The sequence below is a fragment of the Triturus cristatus genome, chromosome 6 (genome assembly GCF_964204655.1).
Source record: "Triturus cristatus chromosome 6, aTriCri1.1, whole genome shotgun sequence".
In the NCBI taxonomy this organism is placed as follows: Eukaryota; Metazoa; Chordata; class Amphibia; order Caudata; family Salamandridae; genus Triturus; species Triturus cristatus.
The window spans coordinates 500,443,613-500,465,526 of NC_140589.1; the positions used below are offsets into that span (position 1 = coordinate 500,443,613).

General features: G+C 41.8%; 1 protein-coding gene across 2 annotated transcripts in view; it reads left to right on the forward strand.

The window, feature by feature from the left end:
• The window catches only part of COL19A1 (collagen type XIX alpha 1 chain), a 2,198,704-nt gene that overhangs the window by 584,770 nt on the left and 1,592,020 nt on the right, over window positions 1-21,914 (forward strand). For both annotated transcript variants that reach the window (XM_085610910.1, XM_085610909.1), the window contains exon 10: window positions 13,946-13,999. In XM_085610910.1, coding sequence (XP_085467036.1) covers window positions 13,946-13,999 — 54 coding nt within the window. The remainder of the gene's footprint in view (window positions 1-13,945; window positions 14,000-21,914) is intronic.

Below are 21,914 nucleotides of genomic sequence, written 5' to 3' on the forward strand. Positions count from 1 at the left end.
GCAATACGCAATAAATCTCTGCCTGTAATTCCTATTTGCACACAGAGTCATGTTTTCATATTAGTCTGAAAACGTAATTTCTTTGCCAATTTGAAACCACACTTACTACTCTTTTTTTTGGCAAGTGATAAATACTTTTACAGTCTGACACATTTTAAATCCACTTTTCAGATTCTTAAAAAAGCACATGTCCAAACAACATTTTCAGACCAGCAACATGTGTAACCTGGGTGACTGAGTACACTCCAGCAAGGGCAACCAGCCTTAGTGATGCTGAATGTATTTGCATTACTGACTGCAACCTCAAACCCCACTCGGTTGTGAATACTGTGCATGATTCCACAGGATAAGCAGCTGGCTGTGTGCTAAGAGTCTGCTTCTGCACAAAAAAATAGCTCCCCCTTTACATCTAATGCAAATGTAAAATCACCAGAGCAATACGCAATAAATCTCTGCCTGTAATTCCTATTTGCACACAGAGTCATGTTTTCATATTAGTCACAAAACGAAATTTCTTTGCCAATTTGAAAGCACACTTACTACTCTTTTTTTTGGCAAGTGATAAGTACTTTTACAGTCTGACACATTATGAATCCACTTTTCAGATTCTTAAAAAAGCACATGTCCAAACAACATTTTCAGACCAGCAACATGTGTAACCTGGGTGACTGACTACACTCCAGCAAGGGCAACCAGCCTTAGTGAAGCTGAATGTATTTGCATTACTGACTGCAACCTCAAACCCCACTCGGTTGTGAATACTGTGCATGATTCCATAGGATAAGCAGCTGGTTGTGTGCTAAGAGTCTGCTTCTGCATAAAAAAATAACACCCCCTTTCCATCTAATGCAAATGTAAAATCACCAGAGCAATACCAAACAGCTTTCTGAGACCAGCAACATGTGTAACCTGGGTGACTGACTACACTCCAGCAAGGGAAACCAGCATTAGTGATGCTGAATGTATTTGCATTACTAAGTGCAACCTCAAACCCCACTCGGTTGTGAATACTGTGCATGATTCCACAGGATAAGCAGCTGGGTGTGTGCTAAGAGTCTGCTTCTGCATAAAAAAAATGCTCCCCCTTTACATCTAATGCAAATGTAAAATCACCAGAGCAATACGCAATAAATCTCTGCCTGTAATTCCTCTTTGCACACAGAGTCATGTTTTCAGATTAGTCTGAAAACGTAATTTCTTTGCCAATTTCAAAGCACACTTACTACTCTTTTTTTTGGCAAGTGAGAAGTACTTTTACAGTCTGACACATTATGAATCCACTTTTCAGATTCTTAAAAAAGCACATGTCCAAACAACATTTTCAGACCAGCAACATGTGTAACCTGGGTGACTGACTACACTCCAGCAAGGGCAACCAGCCTTAGTGATGCTGAATGTATTTGCATTACTGACTGAAACCTCAAACCCCACTCGGTTGTGAATACTATGCATGATTCCACATGATATGCAGCTGGCTGTGTGCTAAGAGTCTGCTTCTGCAGAAAAAAAATACCTCCCCCTTTCCATCTAATGCAAATGTAAAATCACCAGAGAAATACCAAACAGCTTTCTGAGACCAACAACATGTGTAGCCTGGGTGACTGACTACACTCCAGCAAGGGCAACCAGCCTTACTGATGCTGAATGTATTTGCATTACTGAGTGCAACCTCAAACCCTTAAAGTATTCCTTATTTATACTAGTACACCTTAATTTATCGTGAAAACATAGTCCATATTATTTTACATGTTCCTCACATTTAAATTTCTCCCAAAACAGAAAATGATAAACACAACTTCAACAAAAGGAATTCCAATTCTATTATTCATTTCTTAATTTACCATATACATCCCCTCTCAAACTCTAAACTCACCTTTAAAATTAGTTAGTTGTGAAAGAAATGTGGCACTCAAACAGCAGATTATCAGAGCCAGGATCTCTGTTCTGTACACCTCTCTCCTCTCAGCAGAACCAGATAATGGCAAAGTTTCCCTCTCTTTTTCCACACATATACATGTAAGTTTCAAATCTCAGTGCTTCCCCCTTTTTTTCAAATGTAATCACACATTTCTATTGGTTGAAAACCAACCCTTTTCCAAAAGTACCCTTCCCCCAACTTGACTTCTGCCTAGTACCCTTCCCCCAACTTGACTTCTGCCTGCTACCATAGCAACAGCTCTTGAAACACTGCTGTGCAGAGTTAGGTCAGAAGTTCACCAAACAATGTTTCATTTCCAAAGAGCAGGAGTGCTTGACTTTTCAAACCTAACAGCAAATCCATAGTACTGTTCTTTGGTAACACATTTTTCTGTACCAATACAAAACATGCTTCTATAAATTTACACATACAGCCTAGTTTTTATCGTAGAATGGTATGAAACAGCCAATCAGTTTTAAAAAAAAAAAAATATGTATGCCTCCATTTCCAAACTGTCTTTCATTTCTTTTTACCATTCTACTGAATTACACCTCCTGAGTGCATCCAGTTCTCCTTTGAATATGTTCACAGTGTGGATTGTAGGGCACAGCTATGTCTTCTGGAGTGAAAAGTATGCAGAGAAAACAGGTATGGTGAGAGACCTTGCTTTGCCAAATGTAGACATTAAATGGATTGGTCAGAGAGGGTTAAAGTGGCACCAATTGATGCCATTGGTGAAATCCTTCATGCAAATCCAACACCCTGACCTCATAATAGTGCACTGTGGTGGCAATGACCTAGGCACTTTGACTGGGGTAGGTCTGGAAATGGTTATGAAGGAGACCTTTGCACAACTGTTTTCACTTTTCCCTAAAACTGCCTTTGTGTTTTCTAACATATGCAAAAGGCAAAAATGGAACTGGTCCAATCATTTCTGTCCACAGATTGACAAAGCAAGAAAGCACGTCAACAAATCTGTTTCTGCTTTCCTCCGAGACTATGGTATGGGTTCCATTTACCACAACAACTTGCGTTACGACATGCAAGACATTTATAGAGGAGATGGTGTGCACTTCAATGATGAAGGGAACAGAGTCTTCCTCTTGAACCTTAGACTCTGCATCGGTACTTACTTGTAGGTACCACTAAAAAATCACTTCATAAACACAATGGCTCTTTTTAGAGCCCCCTAATATCTAAACACTTAAATCTGCATTTCATTTCATTTTTTTTTTTTTTCTACCGTACGCGTACGGTTAGCTTACCGTACGCGTACCCCGCGATTTTTTTTAAAAACTAATAAATGGTTTTTTTGTACTTTTCTGTCCTTCTTTGACCCCCTTTCAAATGTTAGGGGGTCTGTAACTCTCTTCCTTGCCCCCTTTTCAAGTTATCTCCCTTTTTTTTTCTGACTGAAACACACGAAATGGCGGCCGCCGCTTCCTGGTTTCGACCGATTCGAATGTTTACTAAGATCTATCAGCCAATCAGAATCGCGCTCGCGCACGTCACCGTACGCGTACGGTAAGCGCACCGTAAGCGCACCGTAAGCTGGCTCAGATATATATATTGATTTAAAGGCTATTTTCTCAGAATCTACTGAACACCAAACCTACAAAAGGCACTTCCTTGACCTGAGGACTACCAGTCTGCCAAATTTCATTTAACTCTGTTCAGCCGTTCGGGCTGTAGCTGTGTCTAAAGGTGCTATGGAAAAATGCATGGGAAAAACGCGTTTTGGGACCCCCCTTTTATCTCAGCCCCCGCTTGACGAATCCCCCCGAGACTTTCAGGGTAGGAGCGGAGCGCAGCGCCCCACCTATTTTGAAAATTTGGCGAGGATTCGTCGACCGGCGCCAAAGTTATTCAAAATAGAATGTTGCGGATTTCCTATGGTAAGAGGGTCCTAACTATAACTACCTACTGGCGACCGCCAGTAGGTAATATATATATATACATACATATATACAGATATATCCAGAGAAAAAGAGCTCCTTCCGGAGATTCCTCGTCTTTGTAGGGGAGGCTCGGTGCCGGCGGAGCAGCCGGTAAAATAAATATACACATGAACAGAGTTCCAACGAGCACTCGGTCCGTAAACAAACAACAGGGTCCGTTTCTTAAGCCAAGATATATATATATCTATAAACACCCCCAAATGTCCAACAAAGGATAGAAGAGCACTCCTCGGGTTTCAGACACAGACAAAATGCAACTAAAGAGCCAGAATAACATGTGATTTGCTCCCACTGAGGGATAAATGCTGTTACTATACCAATTAATGACAAATGTGCATGGGTTCGTGCAACATTACTATGTTGCAATATAGAGGTTAATTGACACTGAGATAGAGCCAGTGAGACCGTCTGATTCATGGCAATACTGCAGGCCTCAGATGAATCATCCAATACGAGAAAAGCACAGAGCTTAAAGGAAATGGATGTGAAATTTACAAAACCTTTATTAAATCAACATTGAGCAAGGCACTAATCGCTGAAACGCATCTGTTGGATGCAATAAATGGTGTCTGAAACCCGTTGTTTATTGCGATGCCACCAATACATGTTTCGGCTCAGATCACATGACATGGCGCTACGGTTTAAATTTTTGCTTTTAAAGTGACAAGTGCAAAGTGCAAAAAAGTATGCTGTCATAAACACAAAAGAAACCAGAGTTTCTAGCTTCAACAATACACACAAAGTCATATTTGGCAAATGTAAACATTGTAGATAAATATAACACATAAATATTTTTAAATACATACATATTAAATATTAAATAATACATATTGAGCATTAAATATATCCCCTTCAACATTTCATTAAATTGTTAAAAATCTCAAAATGGTTCGCAACTTTATAAGAGGAAATCGTTTCATGGACATACATATCCTTGCAATGTTGTGTATGTGTCTACCTGTATAATACATTTGTGATCACAATGTCTAATGCCACATTCATGAAATACCAATATGTTTCATTGTTGTTTTCCTGTTTTATATGTATGTTAATCAATGACCGCCTTAAAGTGCTGATGTGTTTTAATCTTAACGTGTTTAAGTGACTTAGTGCCTATAATAATACATTTAATTTCCCATTGCTGCTGCGTTGTCAACAATGGTGACTATATTATTCCTTGTGTGATCACTGTTTAATTCATTATTTACAATTCTAGTTGTGGAAATGGTAACTCTTTCCACCTTGTCAAATGCTGGGTTTGAATACCTATTGACCCCTCTCTGCCATGTATTGTTGCTTTATGCTATACAATACAAAATAGGTTAACTTTTTCTGATTTCTTTGGGGTTGAGTAAATCGATGTTAGCTCATGAATTTTAAAGATTGTACATTAAATATTAAATATTAAACATTAACAATCAAATAAAATACAATAGAATAAGATAAAAAGGAGTAAGATATCAAAAGCATGTATAAACGTCCTCTGTCATATTGAGACCCCCTGGGTGTTTGGAGTTCATTTCAATGATGTATTATGTCTTTAACTTTCGGAGATTGGTCTCCCTGTTCCCCCATCTTCTACTGAGGGGTACTGCATCTATGAGATAATATCTGAGGTCTTGGCTATTGGACTTGTGGTGCTCCATAAAGTGCTGTGCCTCCGGGTATGTGTTGCCTTGGTTTGCTATTGCTCGCATGTGTTGAAGTACCCTTTTGTGTGCTTGGGGTTTGGTGCTCCCTATGTATTGTAAACCACATGAGCAAAGTAGCACATATACCACATGGTCAGTCTTGCACGTTAAAAGTTTAGTGATTTTGTATTCTCTTGTGCTGAACGGGGTCTGATATGTGGTTTTGTTGAGCCTTGCAGGTTTTGCACTTATAAAAACCTGATGGTGGCTGTGAAGTGCAGGTTAATTTCGTTATTGTTGATCACTGCTACAAATTCTGTTGCTCTTTGATGTGTACCTTTCCAAACTATAAATAAATCATAAAATAAAGCGGAGCCAAAGCCTGATATTGTCCTGCATGTATTGGCTATGTGTGGTTGCAAGAACCAGCTCCTCCCACCAGCCCATGTGTAAACACGCGTAGCTGGGGGAGAAGCTGGCTCCCATAGTCACCCCTCTTGTTTTATGGTAAAGCACATTATTAAACATAAAAACATTATTGTTGAGACAAAGTCGACCATCTCCACCAGCATTTTGCTATGTTGCATTACTTGTCCCGGTCTTTTGGATAAATAATGTTCCAATGCCTTTACACCGTCATTATGTCTTATACTTGTGTACAAAGATGTCACGTCGAGTGCTATGAGAAGGTTGTCACTTTGCCACTCAAAATTGTTTAGTTTATTCAAGAAATCACTTGTGTCTCTTATATATGATGGTAGAGACTGTACATAGTTTTGCAAGAAGTAATCTACATACTGTGAAGTATGTTCAAGCAGACCGTCTCTAGCCAAGATGATCGGTCTTCCCGGTGGTTTGCTTGGATCTTTGTGCACCTTGTGAATGAAACAGATGGAAGGTGTCGTCGGGTTTTCCTTCTTGAGGAATTTATACTCCTGCATGCTGATTAATCCCTGGGTTTTCCAGGATAGCAGTTTGGAATAAAAATCGTTGTGAAGAGTTTTAAAGTTTGATCTGTTGCTCATTGTATAACATGTCCTGTCGTTTAATTGAGATAACGTCTTTTTAGTGTATTCTTCTTTAGACCAAATCACGATGTTCCCTCCTTTATTGTAGTTTCGGATTACTATCCGATTGTCGTTGTGTAACCTGTTCATTAGTTTGTGATATTGGTGATTGCGTTTGTTGTACTTCAACTTAGTATTCTGTACTTTTCGATTAAGTTGTTTTATTTGAGATGTCACTTGTTAGTTGAAGATATCTATGGAGTCTCTTGGAGTAATGAGATTGAATGCTGATTATAACTTAAAAGGGGTAAGTTGAGTCATGCTCGCCCTTGTTGATGTTGCTGGTGTAGCATTTGGAGTCATAGCAACAGATTCATTTGATTCTGTATCTTGTGTGCATGATGAATACCCCTCTCCCCACAGTTCTTGCATGTCCTTCAGGAAAGGCATGTCTGACATGGATAGATTCACTGTTGTCTGCTGTGTATCAAACTCTTCGGTTGTTATTGTCTTTTGATCTTTATTTAATATTGTGTGATACTTTTTGAGTTTAAGTTTTCTAACACAACGATAAATGTCCATCCTTGTTGTCACACAGTCAAAATTGCTCTCGGGGCAATATGATAAGCCCAGACTAAGTAGTTGTTCCTCCGCTTTTGTTAGATCTATATTTGCTAAATGAATTATAGTTTAGTTCACCTTAGTGATGTTGCTAATTTCTGTTTCCATCTTCCCATTGTTTGTTTTTTTGAGTTGGTTGCGCTGCCTGTTTGCTTTCCTCCTCTGCCTTCTTTTGTAGTTTCTACTGGGACTGGTCTTGTTCTCTGCGTTCTTGGTCGGAGAGTTTGCCTCCGATCTTGACATAAAAAATTCAGTTCTTCTGCAAGTGAGGGTTTTTGAAGTATTGGGCCAACTCTAGGATTTCTTAGGTCGGAGTCTGACCCGCTTTCCACCGCTGAACTTAGATATGAGTTGGATGTATATTTTGAGCGTTCTTTTTTTATTGATGTACTTGCGACCTGATCATCCCTTGGTTTAAATTTTGATATTCGGAGTGAGTCATATTTTCTAGAAAATGTAAATATGTGGCCTAACTCATAGTCTGTTTTGTCCCTTTGGAACTTGTAGGTTTTTCTTTCTTTTATTTTGTCTTCCTCCTTCTTCAATCTGGTTGTCATCTCATTGCGCAATTTAGTTATCTCCTCTGATCGTCCCATGCCATCTATCTCATCGTTGTATTTATCAATTTGATCCAAGAGTACTGCTCGATCTGTGTCAGCATACTTTATTAATATTTGAACCAATTTCTTTGAAGAGTCCAAATTACATTCAGCCTTCTCCTTCATCATACTGGGGTTGGGGTTCTCATAACTCGGTGCTATGAGTATTTGTAAGTCCTCCTCACATCAATGTACCTTTGCAGACACCTTGACTTCCACCATTTGCTTTGTTCCTGCTTCATCAATTTTTCTAGTTTCTTAAAAAAAAAAATCACAGTGTTGGATTCACTGTTAGATGTGATGTTATTTACTCTCCCTGTTGGGGTCGTGGATGGCAAATCATTAAACATTTCCACACCTGCCGCTTCAGGTTCAGGTTCCGCAGCATGTCGGCCGACATCGCAGTATATTGTATGTACGCGAATAGAGTTTCACCGATCAGTGCGGTAACTCAGTTCTCATCTCGCATACCTATCATCCCCAGCTTGTCACTATTGCCTACCTTGCTCGCAGCCGGTGCCATCTGCATCCTTCGACTCGGCTTCACTAACCACGGTGAGGTTTTACTGCTTTTTGCAGTGCCGGGAGGGGGGGGTCAGATGCGCCGTATCCTTCCGGATCACTTTTTAGTTCCGCGGCACGCCCCGGAAAGTTTGGCTTTACTTCTCACGTCGACCAAAATGGAGAGGGGGTCCGTGTAAAGCCAGGTAAAACCTGCCCGGCTTAGATATCCTGAATTGTATATATATATATATATATATATATTATCTATATATATGGAAGGAAAAGGAGTTGCCCCCAGGCGAAGCGCACACTTTCAACAAACTTCATTCCACAGAGAGCAGCGTCAGGTTAGATGCACACACAGCAAACAAATGCCTGACGCGTTTTGGAAATGAGACTTCCTTTCTCAAAGGCTGCATGCATCAAAAGTCTGTGCACAAAAGTCCACCATTATATAACATCATGTGACTCTCATTATCCTCAAGTGCAAAGCATCCTGGGAGTGGTTGTTTAAAACATAATACCCATGTGGGCTGCCAGTCTTTCACATGTTCAAAAACGATTTTCTTTTTGCCAATGCATCTCACCTCAAAGCACTCTATTTCAGGGGGTCTGTCGATCCACAATTGCTGCCCAAATAGGTAGACTGCGACCCACTAAAGTAGCGCGGTGGTGCACTTCACGGGGGGCAACTCCTTTTCCTTCCATATAAGACGGCTGGCCCGGCCGTGAAGTGCACGAGAACGTCAAACAGTGATTTGGCACTTGCATGAGGAAACTAGGCATTTGGATGTCCCATAACTGTCTTCAACTAATCAAGAGCAAAACTGAGATTCTTCTGTTTGGTAAAGCCCATATATATTGGTCAAATGACTGGTGGCCGGCTAAACTTGGTTCTGCCCCCGTGCCCAGCACAACAGCTAGAAATTTAGGTATACTCCTGGATTATACCCTGTCCATGAAAGACCAGATCATTTCCATCTGTGGCACCTGCTTCAGCATACTGTGCATTCTTAGGAAATTCTTGGCTTCCTATGAGTTCCCGGAAGACACTAATCCAGGCATGATTCATCAGCCGCCTGGATTTCAGCAATGTTTTGTTCCTTGTCATAAATGAATCCCTGGCAGCTAAAAAGCAGGTTGATGAAAACACCGCCGCCTACATGGTCAACAACCTGCCACCAAGTACTCCATCATCCCCCACACTTAGAGCACTGCACTGGCTCCCCATTAAACCATTAAAAAGAGACTACTGGTCAAACTCCTTTGCCTCAATTACAAATCTATATCAGGATTTGATCCAAAATATCTTCAGGACCGACTTACCCCATACCTCCCTTACAGAAATCTAGGATCACAAATAAACTTCTGCTACATCCTCGGCGCATTTGTATGTCAAAATATGGAGGCCGGGCATTTTCCTACCTGTCCCCGCACCACTGGAATAAGACCCCTCTGTTTATTCGTTCATGTCCTAGTTTTTCCGGTTTCCAAAAACATCTCAAAACATGCCAGGTCTAACTAGCTGCTCTTGCAACACCCTCTCATCTCCTGCCTGTTAGAGCTCTGAGCTGTCCCTTAGGGGACGAGTTGTGAGCTATATCAAAGCCAAATTAACATAGCCTAACATGACATAGTTGCCTAATTAATGTTGAAACAGACTGTTCCTTTTTCCATAAATACCTTTATATGTTACACTGGTTAACTTCTCTTTGTTTTTCATTTTTCCTGTTGTCTTCCACACAATAAATAAAATGGAGCATTCAAAAATTCCCACCCTAAATGGTCTCCACCACTACTTTATGAGGATGACCTTCACTACCCAGAGCCTAGACTGTGGAATACACTTCTTGTTTATTTGCAAGTGGCTAACCATTATTTATTGTTCTCAACTATTTTAAGTGGTTTCCCCTGTCTTTTTGCCTCTACCTCTGTTATTTCTTGACTGTGTGCTGGATGTCGTTTTTGCTGGTTTAGGTACTCTGGGCACTTTCCCACTGCTGAACAGTGCCAAAGTGCAAATGCTCCCTGTGTAAATTGTAATTCCGATTGGTTTTCCATGATTGGCATACTTGATTTACTGGTAAGACCCTAGTAAAGTTCACTATGTGTGCCCCAGGGCCTGCAAATCAAACGCTACTAGCGGGCCTGCAGCACTGATTGTGCCACTCACACAAGAAGCCTTTCAAATGTGTCTCAGATATGGCACTGCAGTGTCTGCATGCCCAATGTTTGACTGCCATGTCGACCTGTCAAGTGCACCCACTTGCCAGGCCCTAACCTTCCCTTTTTTTAACTTGTAAAGCACCCCTAAGGTAGACTCAAGGTACCCCCATGGGCAGGGTGCAGTGTATTTGAAAGGTATGACATGTACTGGTGTGTTTTACATTTCCTGATGGTGAAAAACTGTGTATTTCATTTTTCAATATTTTAAGAACTAGCTCTCCTATAGGCCATCATGAGAGCTGCCTTGTAACATTTTATAAGCGTAACTTTCAATTAGGAACAGCTAGAGAATTGGAGTTTAGGTTTGCGGAGCTCAGACTTCAATAACACGTCTTTTAGTGAACATGGTTTTTAAATTGTGTGTTTGAAAATGCCACTTTTAGAAAGTGGGCCTTTTCTTGTTTAACCATCCTGTGCCTCTGCCTGGCTGTGGAATCAACGTCTGGTTTAGACTGACCGGGGTCTGTTTGTGCATTCAATCCAGACACTCACAGAAAAGGAGCCCTGCATATGCTGATGGGTCTTCCTGGGATAAAGTGGTGGGAGGAGTTGTCACTAACACCTGAATAGGCTGGGGCTGCCTTGTACAATGCTGTCTCCATCCCCTGTAGTGTAGCTGGACCAGGGAGGACAGAACTGTTTTTACTGAGCAACAGAGACTTTTCTTACAAAGACTTCAAAGGGAAAAAGGGTATCCGTATTAGGCCTAAAACACCAGACTTTTAGATTACTTCTGGACTAGGAGGACCCTGCCAAGAAGATGAGCTGATGAGCTGCCAGGAGGAGTACGCCCCTTTCCAGTTTGTTGCTTTATTTGATTGGCCTGCAGTTGCTGCTACTGTCTGTGGGGAAAAAACGGGGCTTTTGCCTTGCTGTGGTATCCTTTTCCAAGGGCTTGAAGTAGAGCTTGCCTCCTGTTAAGAAGTCTCAGGGACACAAAGACTTAACCTGCAGCATCCTTGAACACCACTGCTGGGAGTTCGGACCTGCCTTGTGGTTCCAAATCCAGTTCTGGGCTCTTGGAGGTTGTTCTTACTGCAAAGAACTACAAAGAACTGAAGAAACCTGCAAAATTGATGCTTCGCCCATCTTGCAGCTGGGAAAGTCCCAACGCATAGCCCTGTGTGGCCGAAGAAACTGATGCAACCGTTGTATGCAAAGTTCGACACACCGGTCTCCAATGTCCCAGACCCCTGCACTGACTCCAATGCATGCCCTGATGTGCGGCTGAAAGAAATAGCGCATTGTGGGACCGTGGCTGAAGAAATCGACGCAGCACCTCTTGCCACAGCCGCATCGACCTCCAGTGCATCCCAGATTTCCGTGCATCGTGCCTGTGAACTACGTTTTCCTATGCAGCACCAGCAGACCAGAACCTCATTGGAAACAATGCATCACTTCCCTCATACAGTCTGGATTCGATGCGTCACTTTTCCTGCGTGCAGCAGAACTGTCGCATCGCCTCCCCAAGGACTCAAGAGCTGAAGCATTGCTGTGTTTTCCAATGCTTCCCTCCTCTGCAGCTGTTTTGCCTTGTGGATATTGATGTATTTGAGGAACTTTGAGTATAAATCACATCCATAGTTTCCTATATACAGAATTGCTTGAAATCTTTTAAAAGTCGTATTTTGAGTTGTGTATGTTGGATTTTTGTCATTTTGGTCTTATTTGATTTAGATAAAGATACTTTATTTTCCTTAACTGGTTTGGTGTTGATTTGTAGTGTTGTTACTGTGCTACTGTGTGTGTTATGTACAAATGCTTTACACATTGCCTCTGAGATAAGCCTGTCTTCTCGTGCCAGGCTACCATGGGAATGAGCAGGGGTTATCTAGGTGTGTAACTCCTGTACCCTGACTAGAAGGAAGGGTAGCTAATGGGTGTATACCACTGCAAACTAGAGACCCACCATTTCTAACAAAAGCCCTTTAAGATTCTTAGAGTGAGCCATTTTGAAGAGGTACCTGGAGCAGGGGGAAGAAAGGACTAGACTATGGTACAGAGGTTTGATTGTCCAGACTTTCAGAAGTCATCTTCTGTACTGATGTTTGTATTGTGGAAAGCCTTGAGCTTGCTTCTGCCTCGATGGTGTCCAAGCACAAGGCCTGACTGGTCTGTGGATTAATATTGTGATGGATGTATGGGTGAGTGTTAAAGAAATTTATAACATTGAGGGCCCTGAGATGATACCAAAGGGATGGTTTTAACTTATCTATTGAATCTCATGGCATCTGCTTTGTTGGTGCAGCAGAAAATTACATGGTGTACAGATTTGGACTTACATTTCCTTTAATCAGAGTAATCCTTGTGCTATTGGAAAGAAATGTGAAGGATGTTGACGACAACAAGGTTTCCAGTTTGTAGGTCTTAAAAGCCTTTGTTAGGTACCCCAGACTGCAACCATGCAACTTGGTGTGCCCTATGTATGAAGTCTTAAACTGTGTATCTAATTGATAGTGATGCAGTGTAAGGTTTACATATAGACAAAATGCAGCAGCAGAGCACGGGTATGAACTGGGCCATATGGTTTTGTTACCTTTTGAGTGTCTTAGTTGGAGACTTTAATGTAGATCTTGTTGTAGTAATCCAAGCTGGAAATAGCCTTTTAAAAGTTCAGAGCAATTTTCCTGAATTTTTATAAGAATTGGAGGACTTGTAGTAGACAAAATTGTAGATCTATTTTATTTGTTTTCTTTTAGTATTGAGAGGTCACAGCTAAACAGTAGGATATGATTAGCAACCCAACACAGTCCGGGTCAAAAGTAGTGTTGGGCCAGCTGGACCCATAAGCATGATTTCTGTTTTGCCTCATGAAATCATAGTCACTTTTAGTCCTTAGTATTTGGACTACTTCATAAAGGCTGCCACTTGGTGCCTAACCATGCTTCCTCCACTTAAGATAGAGGCACATGTCACCTACATACAGGTACCCAATGTTTTAGTTGTAGACTTCAGCTATGTAGACCATTAGTACCAATGAGAAAGGACATTTTTTCTTTAACTTTCAAGTTAAATGTAATTGTGTGTTTTTGAGTTTTTAAAGAAGCTATAGATGTGCGTGAATTTGTACATCCCAGTCAGGGAAATATTTGATAGACTCTTATTATACGGTACATAGATTAACCTGGGAGTAATTCTGCTCTCTCCGTTCTGAGAAAATAATATTATGTATAAATACCTAATAGGTATGTTGATGATAGCAATGCAGTTGTTATTGCTTATTGCTAGTAGTAGAGTGAGTGTGCTCAACGAATGCAACACAACATATAATAATGTGAATATGAGTAGGCAGGTTGATATGGAACGATTAATGACTGAGTACACTACTCACTCAAAAAATTTGTTCAAAAGGATTTTACCATTTGCAGACATATGTTAATGGTAGTGTACTGTTTATGCGTGCCTGCGTCTGGCATAGTGAACATTAGTGTCTATATTGTGTCATGTACCTTCAAGTCATTCTTTTATTTATCTATTTTAGGGTGAAAACGGTGAAAAAGGAGGCACTGGAGCTACGGGTCCGCCAGGAGAGAAAGTAAGAAATTGAGTTTCATTTTATCAATACCATTTTGTTCTTTTTTTTATTTTGATACATTTGAATCTTCTGTTAATCCTCAAGAGACTTTCCTAAAATAAGGCACTCTATTGATATAGGAGAATTTACACAATATCAATAAATCAGATTGTATGGATTGTATAGATATGTCATTTCTACTTGCAATACTTAGTTTGTAAGTTTCATGTTCGTTGACTTTTAGAAGGCAAAGAACGACTTTGGAGTATTTGTAAAGATGGGTTGTTGGAGAGGTCCTGATATCTGAAAGACAAGCCAGCTACTTTCTGCTTAGAAACAATAATAATGTTGACAGTTACTTGTGATTAAAGTACAGGTGCTTTATTGCCAGTATTAAGTGCCCTCATTAATGGTTATATCTGATTATTACCTTTACTCCTAAGATGTTGATTTGTTGACATATGGTTTGGTGAACCTAACCTCTGAAGTCAGTCAGAGATGATTATGCAATGTCACCAAAAGGTTATTTCATCAGCCTTATGTATATTTGTAAATTATCGTGTAGTATTGAGTAATGTGTGTGTAATTAATGTAATTTTCATTTCCCGAAAGAACAAGCCTTTGAAATGCAATAAGTCTCACATTTTGTTTGAGTTAGAGCCATTGGCTGTGTACATGGCAATGTCTTTTATTATGTGTTGTGAGAGTATGCATGTGGTGTGTAGTGGAATTTTGAGGGTTGGATTGGATTAGTTAGTTGTGGAATTGTGCGGCGTGGAATTGTGCGGTGTGGATTGGATCTATGTTGTGAAATTAAGTGGCATGGTATCTTGTGGTATTATGGTGATAGTATTTATGTGGTATTCAGTGTACTGGAATTCTGTGGAGTGGATTTGTGTGTAATGGAGTGTAAATATGTTGAATGGTATTTTGTGTTGTGGAGATTAATTATGTGGTGTGCTGTTGAAATTTGTGGCATGATGTGGAATTTTGTGGTGTGAATTGTCATGGAACGATGTGGATAGCTTTGCACTTTTGGTGGTAAAAAATTTAAATAGGTAGGAGCTTTGTTTTAGATCTATGTCTTTGGGTTTAAAAAATAAATGAAATACTGATGTTTGGACACATAGGTGAAGCCTTTTTTAGGCTTTTTGTCATTATGATTATGAGAAGTAACAGAGGCAAAAGGTGTCACCTACCAGAGGAGAGAAGGTATTGGAAGTGTTACATCAGAAACAAATGAAGGAGATCTTCTGGATGATCAGGATGCCTCCTCTGCAACAGAGTTAAACATACTGTGTGTTCTTGTGCATCTGCTTCCCATTATAGCCCCAACACCATTATTAATCACTACGTGCCACTGTCTTTAATAGCATTGGTCCATTTTGAATTGTTAATGCCTCTGTGATGTAGCTCGGAGTTATAACCCGCTCTGGGGCTCGGTACTTTATTAGATCAATGTTGTGAAACAGTGTTGTGTAGCTCCTATAAAAAGTATACAGGATCTACACGTTTGGACAGCATACACTGTAGGATTGGTGTCTGACTGCTTCCGGACATCCCCACCGGGTATGTTGGCTTTTTTTGTACCAACTAGCTCACAGTGCCACTAGAATCATCTCTTACCAAGGAGAGAATAGTTATTGGCAACCATCGAACATGATAACCCTGATTCCTCAGGACCGTGGAAACAATATACTACCTTTCGCTCAGTCACTCGTGCTCACATCGTTTTTCTCAGGGAAATACACAGAATAAACAGGCTGCGAGTTCTCAATAAGTATTTATTGAACAGTTGTTATTCTGGTGTAGAATAGATGAGCTGCAACAACCGTTAGGCAGTATAAGATATAAATAATTAGTAGTATTGTGAAGGTAAATGGATGGTATAGTTCTACCATCTTACAATAGTCATGAATATATACTAGTATATAAAACACATGATAAAAGATGCGTACTCCTGAGAAGCCTCCCTAACTAGATGTACCTAAGTGTACCTAGCATGTGGGTAGATGTTAAGCCAAGAATCCCTCTAGGATTTAGCCAACCCCATTACCTGAAGTGAGAGACTCTGGGACCCCGTCCTGGTCTTGAGTTGGACACCCCGCGAGGGATGTTAGACCACTGGGAGCTAGAGTGTCTGCATGCAGGAACCTCAGCGTCTCTGGTCAGTGTGTCGACCAGGAAGTGTCGGTCTCCTCTGCTCTATCTTAGCAGGATGTGATGTATATATACCCATAGGTCTCCCAGGGGTCCTACCTCGCTGTTTTACTGTGTCGGCCTAAGGATGACATTGAGTTATATAACAACGGGGTAAACCCGATGGCCACTGGACCCGGGTATAATGTGGTACAAAATAATGAGCGTCACAGTGGCAAACAGTTACAAAACATAGGTAAATAAACAAAGACTCAATCTTAAATATTTAGTCACACTAAAGCATCACCATATAGGTTTTCAAAATGAATGTGATTTTATTTCATCCCAAAATGCATAAATGAATTAAGTCATGGGACATAATACATGTCACATTTAAACATTAAAAAATGGTGCACAAGTGGGAAGGTGACAAGTGCATTGGACGGACTTGTGAGTGATGTGGGGAGGGAAGGTAGTGCAAGTTGTACACATCAGTATTGAATTATTTCAACCTATCTGGCCAAAAGTCTGGCCTAAACACTTATGGAAAATCATAACATACATAGTTTGATGCAGATATACATTCTCTGTGATCTATGCTTGACACACTAACAAAGCTGTTGACGTTTCGACCCCTATTAACAACAGGGAGCTTGCGCCTTAACGTGGGGTCTTCATCAGGACCAACGTGATGGAAGGGGAAGGGGTAGGTGATGGCACCTAAAAACAATGATAGGGTTAAATCAGGTGAGGCTAAAAACGAGGAGCAAATCAATGGAAGTCAATCCAAATTCATATTTACCAATATGTTACAGCGAGAAGCTTCAGGCTGTAATTTGTGGCAGATGGGCCAAACGGGCTCCTAAGGGAACAGAAGCAGAGACTACACCACTAGAGTAATTGCGCAAACTAGCAGGTGAGCTGAAACATCATAGTGGATTGAGGATAGAGATTTCCAAGATTTGCAGAATAGAGTTGATTTCAAAGCCAAGGTTGCTCAGTAACCTGGGGCTATAAAGGAGGAAAAAGGAACCTAAGGTCAAAGGACTGCACCCTGGCACGAACCAGTGAGAGAAAGGCAACTAATGATAAGCTAAAACAAACACAACTATAATAAGAATGCATTTTTACGCATTGTCTGATCTAAAAATCGCCTAATCAAAGAATCCCCCTCTCATGTAAAAGAGGTTTGGGTATTTAAGCGTAAACATCAAAAGTCCGTCGTGTGACTTTTAATCGCAGTTTGAATTAGAGAGAGAAATGGGCAAACTAGTAGGCGCTCGCCTGCTGACAGAGAACCAACCTAGGAGGTAACCTCGCTGTATAAGGTTAGAGGTCCCGTGTGTCAAAGATTGTTGCGCAGGAAAGGTTTAACCACTACACGCAATGCAGATCACAAATACATCAATGGCGTGACAGCTTTCACCACTGCACGCAGTGCAGATCAAAATCGTGACAGCTTAGAACAATCGTGTGAATATTATACATGTGGAGACGACTCGAATGTCCGAGTGTGATAGAAATCTAAAAGCAAAAAGGATGACATCGGGCAAAAACTTTATATCTAGATATTATTGAGGAGATGGTCAACCTGCTGTGCTTCCACGAATCCTCATGCATAATATATGAGATCTTGAACTAGAAAAAACCTGTGTTCTGAATTCAGTGTTGTATCTAGGTAAAAGGTAAGTCCCAGTAAACTGTGACAAGTGTAATGTAGGGTAGGATATATGTGGAGGGTAATGAAGTTACCGAGGCCTATATTATGATACCTATATGGAATATAACACCCACTCCTCTTCCGAATGGACGACATAGTTAAATTTTAAACATACTACGAGGGAGGTGTACTAGATACTTGTACGCAAATAGTAAAAACATTAGTTTTTTGTTAGGCTAAAAACAATGTTTACAATGTTAAAAAGGTTCTAAAAATATTTAAAAGCTATAGCTTTAATATGTCCGTAGGTATAGTTTGAACTACTACAAGCATTTGAAAGCCATGCATGCTCAAAAAGAATGTCAGTGTTGATATGGAGCTCAAATTTCTCAGTTTGTTTTTCAAAAAGTCTAATTTTTTCCCAGCACACAACGGGCCAAATGAGTCAAATGTTTATGTGTCCTGGCTGGTAGACGCAACGTTTTCGTTGCCTACCTCCGCAGTCGACGGTCCCTATAACACCTCGCAGATTATGTCAATTGAGCACAGATGATCTTTCCAACTGTCCACAATCAATGCTGGGGCACCCTGTGCGCCATCCAAGGCCTGGGTGGCAGCAGAGGAGCCGATGTCCATTCCAACAGGAGCTAATACTACCTGTGGTGGCTCTAGGAATGTCGCCATCAACATCGGAATACGCTGGGGACAATGCAGAACATGGGACGTTATAGGGTCGAGTAAAGCATCAAAGTCCGGTTGTGCAAATGATGGGAGTGTCAGACAGAGATCTAACAAGCATTCTTCTCCGCAAAACAGGCATTGGAGGACAGGTAAGATGCAGTCCATCCAGACTGGTCTAAATGATAAGAACCAAGATGCACTTAATTCCCTTAGGTGAGTCGTGCCTAGATGTAACCATGCGATCACGGTATTTTCGCTCCAGGAGTACTGTTTCCATCTCCTTGGTGACTGGGACGTCCATTGCATAGCAGAAAAATAACAATCAGGATACCTGCTATTAGAAACAGGATCAGCGGCAGCCCTCCAAATATGCTTCCAAATACGGAGTGTATAAAATTTGGTATAACTCAGAGGACTGTCTGAAAGGTGCTTAATAGTCCAGAACCTATGGTCGTAAATAGGTGGACAATGCCCGTTGTATCAGACATGTTAAAGATATAATTTACCATTTCCACAAAATGGAAGGGGCAATTTGTACATATAAGTGTCTGTATCTCTGCCGAAGACCTTTCGACTTGAAGATCAAAAGTCTCTCGAACGGAGGTCAAGGGCACAGATTTCTGTATAAGAATGGCTTTCATTCTGCTCAAAGCATCAAACCGTATTAATGAAATATTTAGCGAAGGCCATAACGGCGCCACCCTGACTGTATGTGTTGGTGGAAACAATACCTGCATACAGCAAGTAACCCTGGAACTCACAGTTACCAGATATGCGATGCCCGGAAGCATCCCACAGCAACCTTGTTTCATTCAGCATCAAGTAACTCCAATTTGAAAGTAGCCTGAACACTGGAGTGATCACAGCAGCTAGGACACCCTTTAAGTGACAGGATACGTTTGTTACTGAACCATTACAGGCCCCATGAAGCATCATATCCTGGCTTATGAGTGATCCACTTAAAGTATTCCTGCAGTTTGTGCTGCTTAAAAATACTTCTTTTTCCCCACTCCGGCATCAAAACCTGTACGGTAATTCCCAAGATTCCTTGATGAATTCCCTACCCATTTCTTCATATTTGCCTGCCTACATTTGTTCAAGGCAATCTTGGAAATGAAAAGTAGTGACCGGTAGAGTTATGTGGCCATGGATTAGCCAGCTTAATAACATATTAGAACGCAATTGTGATTGCCCGTGTTGTAATATGGACAAATCCTGTTCTAGTACATGAATAGCAGAGGATACAATGTTGCCATGTGAATAAATCCTGGAGGTTAGTGTCGTTAACCCATTGTTGCCCACTGCTAGAGCTTTCTCTATGTTTATACGATCTATTTCTCGTAATCTTTCTGCTGCCTCTTGTTGTGATACTTTTCAAATCTCATTATAGACAGCATAATAGAAACGTTTATGGTGTGGTTACCTAGGACCTAATAAAAAGACCCGTATGTCACATCCTCTGTAAGTAAGGATAAGTGTTCTTTCACATGTTTAAGTGTTGAGGTCTTTAGCCAATTGAGGCATAACTTCCCAACACAGTATGATGACACTACCCATGGGTGTTATTATTTATTGATTTGTCGGATTTGTATGGCGCATAGCTGCTCCAGCAACGGGCGTCCCAGCGCGACTGTTAGAATCCGGGGTCTCTGGTTGGCGCAGGTATGCACTTGCGACAAGCAGGGACCCTTTCCTCTAAGTCAGGGCGTAGGATTACCTCTTTAAAAATAATCCCTGCTCACCCTCTAGGTAACGTGGCGCGAGCAGTCAGGCTAGATTCCAGAGGGCATTAGGTTAAGCGTTCAAGATATCCCACACAATAATCACCACCCCACCAACACAGAGAAACAAGGCTGTATTTATGAAAAATAAAGTTCTTTATATAAATCTCTTATGCAGGCTTCAAATACAGTCTTCTCTCTTTAAATAAGGTTCCAGTTACTTTCAATGCTTTTAGGCAGTCCACAGTTCTTAAAATGGCACTTTTCTATTCAAAACAAGCTTCTTTGGGGTATTGTGCGCTTCCTAGTGCCTCCGGTACGCTTCGTACCGCTGTTTGGTCGTGTCGTGCCGTTCCTCACGCTTCTCGCATGAGCACGCGTACTCGGGACGTGAACCGTACAGACCATACCCTCGTAGGTACGTGTCGTACACGTTCGGTATGCCTCCTTCCAAACTTCACTCTTCCCGCGTGAGCACCGGCAATGTATTTGATGCTGGACGGTCCGCACAGAGACAGGGACGCGCCGTACACGGACGACAGTGCAGGTACGGCTCGTACGGAGAGAAGTACGTGTCGCACCAAGGCGGGCAGTTCACAATACCTTTGGTCTTGGGCAAGATGGTCGCAGCAGCCTCAGGGGTCCTTAGAGGGGCGTCCCACGTCGCGTTGTCGTCCCTCCTGATCAGCGGGCGACGATGCTTCGTGGGGCGCTTCGGATGGTCCCAGGCACACGACCTAGTTCAGAAGCAGGAGGGGCAGCTCGGGGGCAATTTCTTCAGCGCGTCGCGCTGTCAGCTTCACTCAGGGGACGAACGGTGCACAGGTCCTTGCAGTGATCTCGGCGGCACAGGGTCGCAGAGGCTCGGCGCTTGGAGCCTGATCAGTCTCTTCTTTGCGGTGCGAGCTACGGCTCGGGGGGCAGTTGCTTGCGGTGCTTGGGCAAGGCAGGCAGGCCCTTGCGGTGCTTACAGTAGCCTCGGTGGCAGACGTCGCGGTGCTCAGATGAGGAGCACACCAGCAGCTTCTCTTCTTCTTGGGGAAAGGTAGCGCCCGCTGTTCCTGGGGCGCAGTTCGGGGGGCAAGTTCGCCAGCAAGCCCTTGGAGATTGTTTAAAGCACAAGTTGATCAAAAGTCTTTTCTTCTCAAGTCTTTTCTTCCTCTCCTTCTTGCAGCAAGGCACCCAGCACAGGCCAGTCTCACAGGTCAGAGACAGTAGTCCTCCCTGCAGCTTTCCCAGGTCCTTCTCTTCAGGCAGAGTTTCTTCATGGCACAAACAGGATCTGATTTCTTAGGAGCAGGGCTCCTTCTTTTATTCAGCAATTCTTTTGTTCTTTGTCGCCAGGGGGGCCTTGGCCTGGCTCAGTCCGGTTTTGGAGCCCTTTGTTGTGGTGACTCTGCTCTTTCCTTTCAGCAGCAGGGCAGAGACATCAGCCGCTCCACAGGGGGCGGAGCCGGCATTGTGGTGGCAGAGCACAGGTCTATTCAGAGTCAAGGTGTACTCCTCCCACCCATCCTGGTGTAATCTCTCTACCCACCACCTGGCAGCCAGCCTGTCTCCTGGAATTCCCCAGCCCTGCTCCCCACACCAGGTCAGTAAATACTAACTTTCTAAAAGTAGTATTTACAAACACAGGATATTAAAATAAACATTACTAAAAGAAGTATTTTATTATTCTGAGTTCAGGCATACTAAACTTGACTTTCTACCATGCTCTATAAATCCACTGGGATTA